At 37.8% G+C, this 5,652-nt stretch overlaps 1 protein-coding gene across 1 annotated transcript; it reads left to right on the forward strand.

The window, feature by feature from the left end:
- The first annotated feature begins 343 nt into the window (after nt 1–343).
- On the forward strand, nt 344–1,315 carry LOC109214590. The gene is made up of 2 exons (XM_019378529.1): nt 344–610; nt 686–1,315. Exons 1-2 carry the CDS (start codon nt 344–346, stop codon nt 1,313–1,315), a joined length of 897 nt encoding a protein of 298 aa, XP_019234074.1.
- Nucleotides 1,316–5,652: the final 4,337 nt, after the last annotated feature.

A 5,652-nucleotide genomic window follows, 5' to 3' on the forward strand; every position in this document is an offset into this window, starting at 1 on the left:
TCCACAGTCAGCAGATGCAAAAAAGACGAGGAACATCAATGCAATCCAAGGAATTGTGCCATTAGGTCTCAGTCAAGGATCATCGACGATGCCAATTGCACATGCAGAGCACACAATTGACGTGATGAAGACTCCATTGAATCCGGCAACAACTCCGGTGATTCATTCAGGTGGATCCTGGGCGGATAGAGTGGAAGCGGAAATTACGGAGACAAATGCAACAAACTAGGTACAATTGAATATGATAACTAATTCATGGAGTAAAATTGTGGGCATAGCACCAAGTAGTGAAGGCTTAGACCTAAATAGCGAGGTTATAGCAGGGGAAAATGTCAAAATTACGATGGATGATATTAAGGATGAACTCGTGTACTGGAAAACAGCAGTGATATGCTATGTACTGGGATCAAATCCATCGTTGACTGTAATTGATGGATATTTCAGAAGAATATGGGGAGGGTTGGGGATAGATAAAATTGCACAAATAAACAGAGGAGTGTTCCTGATTAGATTTCACACTGTTGAAAGTAGAACTCAAGTCATTGAAGATGGAGTCCAGATGTTTGATAAAAAGCCTATTGTAGTGAAGCCTTGGGAACCAGATATGGATGTAAGTAAGGAAAATATAGATAGAATATCAGTGTGGATAAGGCTAAAAGGCTTGGATATCAAGTATTGGAGGTAGAATGCCTTCACAAAAATAGCTGGATTGATTGGGAAGCCATTAAAAGCAGATAGAGCTACTACAAACAAGGAGAGATTAGCATTTGCCAGAGTTCTCGTGGAAGTATCCATAAATCAGCAATACCCTAAGCAGGTTATGTTTGAGAATGAGGTGGGGAGAATAGTAAAGCAAGAGGTGTATTATGAATGGAAGCCAACATTATGTCCAAATTGTAAAAATTTTGGGCATGAGTTACAAGACTGCAGGAAACTACATAGAGAAGAAGCAGAAACTAGAAGAAAACAGCTGGAACAGGAGGAGAAAACTACAGAAGGCCCTATTCAGAACAAGGAGAACACAAGTGATGAAGGCAAAACTAAAGAGGAAGTGTCAGAGAAAGCAACAGAAGGCCCTACTCAGAATAAGGAGAACAAAAGAGATGAAAACAAAGCAAAAGGAAAAGTGGTAGAGAAACAGCAGAACAACCCCATGGCTATAGCAACAAGGAATGCATTTGAGGTGCTCAACAAAGGTGGAGACATAGAGGAAATGAGGCAGAATAAAGCTAGTTCTTCTAACCCTAAGGGAGAACCAGTGGTGAAGGGGCCAGGACATGGGAGGGGTGGGGAAAGACCCCTGCCCAATGGATAAGCTAGGCTTCTGGAATGTAAGGGGACTAAACAGACTAGATAAACAAAGAGAAGTACATCTGTTTATGCACAACAGTGGAGCTAGTCTGTTTGGTGTCCTAGAAACAAAGATTAAGAGATCTAAAGCTCATAGAGCTTCTCTTAATCTTTGTGAGGGGTAGTCCTTTACAACAAATTTGGCTCAACATCCTAAGGGAAGGATTTGGTTACTGTGGAAACCAAATATTTTTGAGGTAGATATTCAAAAAACTACTGATCAGTTGATTCATAGTACAATCAAGCATAGAGGAACAGGAGAGAACATTAATGTTACCATGATATATGCATATAATGATATAGCTTTAAGGAGAAATCTGTGGAAGGATATAGAAGAAATATACAAGTGCAATAAGGGCCCACGGGCAGTGATGGGGGACTCCAACAATGTGCTAAATACTGATGAAAGGATAGGAAGCAAAGTAACAGTGGCTGAAACAAAGGAGTTGAGACAATGTGTTGATACATGTTGCCTTCAAGAACTCAAATCTACTGGTGCATTCTACACTTGGAACAACAAACAGAGTGGAGAAGATAGAGTAATGAGTAGAATTGATAGTATTGGTAAATTTTGAATGGATAACAGTGCTACCTGCCTCAACTATTCACTATATGACTGAGGGGTTGTATGATCATAGCCCAGCTATCATTAGTTGGGATAACAGGAAGCAGATGGGGAATAAGCATTTCAAATATTTCAACATGTGGAGTATGGATCCAGATTTCAAAGATAAAGTGGCTGAAAGCTGGAGCAATGAAATAAATGGAACAAAAATGTACCAAATAGTAGGGAAGATGAACAGATTAAAGGGAGTATTAAAGCAACTAAACAGAACAAAATTCAGCAACATAGAAGGAAAAGCAGAACAAGCTAAGAAGGATTTGGAGGAATGTCAGCAACACATACAACTAAATCCCCTAAACCAAGATCTTATTGAAAGAGAGCAGCAATTGGCAAGCAGATACAGGAGATACAAGGAAGCAAGTGACCAGTTCCTGAGGCAGAAAAGTAAAGTACAATGGCTGAAACAAAGTGACAAAAATAACAAGTACTTCCACAGCTACATGAAGGCAAGAAGAAATGCTAATAGGATCTTATCTATCAAGGATTCTAAGGGCAACAAGGTGACAAATGTGGAAGAGATAGCAGGGGTTTTTGTGGAATTCTATTCAAACTTGCTAGGATCTACTACAGACAAGAGAGAACATGTTTACAGTCCGCTGGTAAGGGAAGACAAGATAGTAACAGAGGGGCAAAGACAATTTCTGATAGAAGATTTCACAGAAAAAGAAGTCAAACAAGCTCTGTGGCAAATAGATGGTGAGAAAGCTCCTGGACCAGATGGGTATGGGAGTAAATTCTTTAAAGACAGCTGGGAAATAACAGGTAAAGCTCTAAAGGAGGCAGCACTGGAATTTTTTGAATCAGGGAAATTGCTGAAAACAATGAACAGAACAGTCATCACAGTAATTCCTAAAAGTAATCATGCAGAGGCAGCAGGGAATTTCAGGCCTATTGCATGCTGTAATACAATCTATAAGGTCATTTCCAAAATGCTATGCAACAGATTGAAGACTATTCTACCAGACATAATTTCAGAAAACCAAAGTGCTTTTGTAGCAGGGAGAACAATCATGCAGAATATTCTAATATGTCAAGACTTGGTCAGACTGTACAAGAGGAAGGCAACAACAAAAAACTGTCTGATTAAAATAGATCTCAAGAAGGCTTATGATTCAATAGAGTGGGAGTTTGTGGAAGAAATGCTACACGCACTAAACTTCCCAATGAAATTCATTAGGTGGATCATGGAATGCATCTCAACACCACAATATACAATAGCAATCAATGGAGGATTCTATGGAAATATAAAAGGGAAGAGGGGTCTGAGACAAGGAGATCCAATATCTCCTCTACTCTTTGTAATATGTATGGAGTACTTCTCAAGGATAATGAAGCATGTCACACAGATGGAGGGGTTTAAATTCCACACCAAATGTAGAAGCTTGCAGCTAAATCATTTATGCTTTGCGGATGATGTTCTTCTCTTTTGCAAAGGGGAAATCCAATCAGTGATACTATTACAGAGAGGATTACAAACATTCACTAACTCTTCTGGGCTAACAACAAATGCAGGAAAGTCAAATATATTTGAAGTGAACATGGAAGCAAAAGAAATGGAGGACTTATGTGAAATGACAGGGTATAGCAAGGGCAGACTCCCATTCAAATATTTAGGAGTCCCAATTTCCTCAAAGAAGATCTCAAAAGTGGAGTGTCAGGTACTAGTTGATAAGATGGCTAACAGAATAAACAGCTGGGGTTCAAGGAATCTATCATATGCAGGTCGAGTGCAAATGATAAATGCAGTCTTGATGCACATACATACATATTGGGCTTCAATTTTCATACTGCCCAAAACAGTCCTAAAAAGTATTACGGCAATGTGTAGGAACTACTTATGGGATGGTAAAGTGGAAACAAATAGAATGCCCTTAGTAGCCTGGGACCTTGTGTGCCGACCAAAACAGGAAGGAGGAATAGGAATAGGAATAAAGGACTGTGTAGCATGGAATGAGGCTGCAATAGGAAAATATGTGTGGGATATCACTCAAAAAACTGACTCATTATGGGTCAAGTGGATAAACCATATTTACCTTAAAGATGTAGAATGGTGGTAGTATATAGCAGCAAATGACAGTAGCTGGTACTGGAAGAAAATATGCATTGTTAGAGATAAACTGGCAGCAGGTTATGTAAACAAGGGGTGGCAGTCAAGTACAGGAAAATATACAATACAAAAGGGATATGAATGGCTGAAAGGATCCCTAGACAAATGTCCATGGGGACGATGGGTATGGAGTAAACAGAACATGCCAAAACACAACTTCATCTGCTGGTTGACTATGCAAAAGAAGCTGCTCACTAAGGATAGGCTGGGGAGCAGAGGTGTGAATACTGATAGCCTATGTGTGTTGTGTGGGGAGAAACAGGAAACTATAGAACACCTTTTCTATGAATGCCAGTTCTCCAGTAGATGTATTGGCATAATATTGGAATGGCTAAAAATCAGAGTCACAAACTTGGAGGGGCAGCTATTATGGAGAAGAGTGGCAAGGAAGATGGTTGGAAAACTGAGCAGAGAGTTTGCATATGCAGCTTTAGCAGCAACCAACTACTATGTACGGAAAGGTAGGAATGAAGTTGTATGGAAGAGTTCAGTGCCCACATAAAGTGTGTGAGCAAATCAAGGAAGAATGCAAGGTTCGAATGGTAGAAGTATTAAACAAGAGAATAAAAGGGAAAGATGGAAGATGGATAGAAGAAATATATAGATAGATAGGAAGGAATTGTACAGTTTCATTATATAGGTAGAAGCATAGATAGCTGCTCTATAGATCTCTTTTTGTATTCTTATTGATGTACTGGTTTGGAGATGAATAAAATTTTTCATTCCACTAAAAAATGTGTCTATTTCTATCTTTACAGTGTTGAGTCAATTGAATTAAGAGGACATTAGTATTTATACCTTATCAATAATTAGCCAATAATGCAAGTCGTAACTAAATGAGTAATAATTATGCCACATTGATGAATTTAATATAGGTGGGATCGTGCAATGGAATGGAAAACTATCTGATTTGCACGTAATATTTTTCGTTTATAGCGGAAACACAATGATTAAGTAAAAATTAGATATTGATTGGATTAAAACTATTATACAATGATGACCGCATTAATCTCTTTTTTTTTTTGTTAAGGAAACTGGTGCTATGCAAACAATTCGAATAATTTATAATAGTGTGGTTAAGTGATGAAGATGAACTAGGGGATTAATCATGGTGTCATGATGGGAGTAATGATGTGATAGTAATCTATATCTATATTATATTAAAAGTGGGAAGCCCCAAACTAAAAAGTTGAATTACTAAAATACCCTTTTTCATTATTTTAATAACTTAATTATAAAAAGAAACTTATTCCTACGAAGAGTTGTCAAGCCAATGCTAAAAGTCACAACTATTCATTTTACCAATCTATCTATCTATCTATATTATACTAAAAGTGGGAAGCCCCAAACTAAAAAGTTGAATTACTAAAATACCCTTTTACATCATTTCGTAACTTAATTAAAAAAAAAACTTATTCCTACGAAGAGTTGTCAAGCCAATGCTAAAAGTCACAACTATTCATTTTACCAAGCCAAAAATAACAATCACAACTACGAAGGAGAAACATACCACATACACAAATGCACATGTATACTGACTACTTACAAGGAATAGTTGTGATTGTTCTTT

The sequence above is a fragment of the Nicotiana attenuata genome, unplaced genomic scaffold (assembly GCF_001879085.1).
Source record: "Nicotiana attenuata strain UT unplaced genomic scaffold, NIATTr2, whole genome shotgun sequence".
Taxonomy (NCBI): domain Eukaryota; kingdom Viridiplantae; phylum Streptophyta; class Magnoliopsida; order Solanales; family Solanaceae; genus Nicotiana; species Nicotiana attenuata.

Excerpts from the sequence above, each read along its gene's own strand:
- LOC109214590 (XM_019378529.1), top strand. The coding sequence starts at position 344 with ATGGATGATATTAAGGATGAACTCGTGTACTGGAAAACAGCAGTGATA. Across the intron at positions 611-685 it reads CTTGGGAACCAGATATGGAT|AATGCCTTCACAAAAATAGC; the intron begins GTAAGTAAGGAA and ends TATTGGAGGTAG.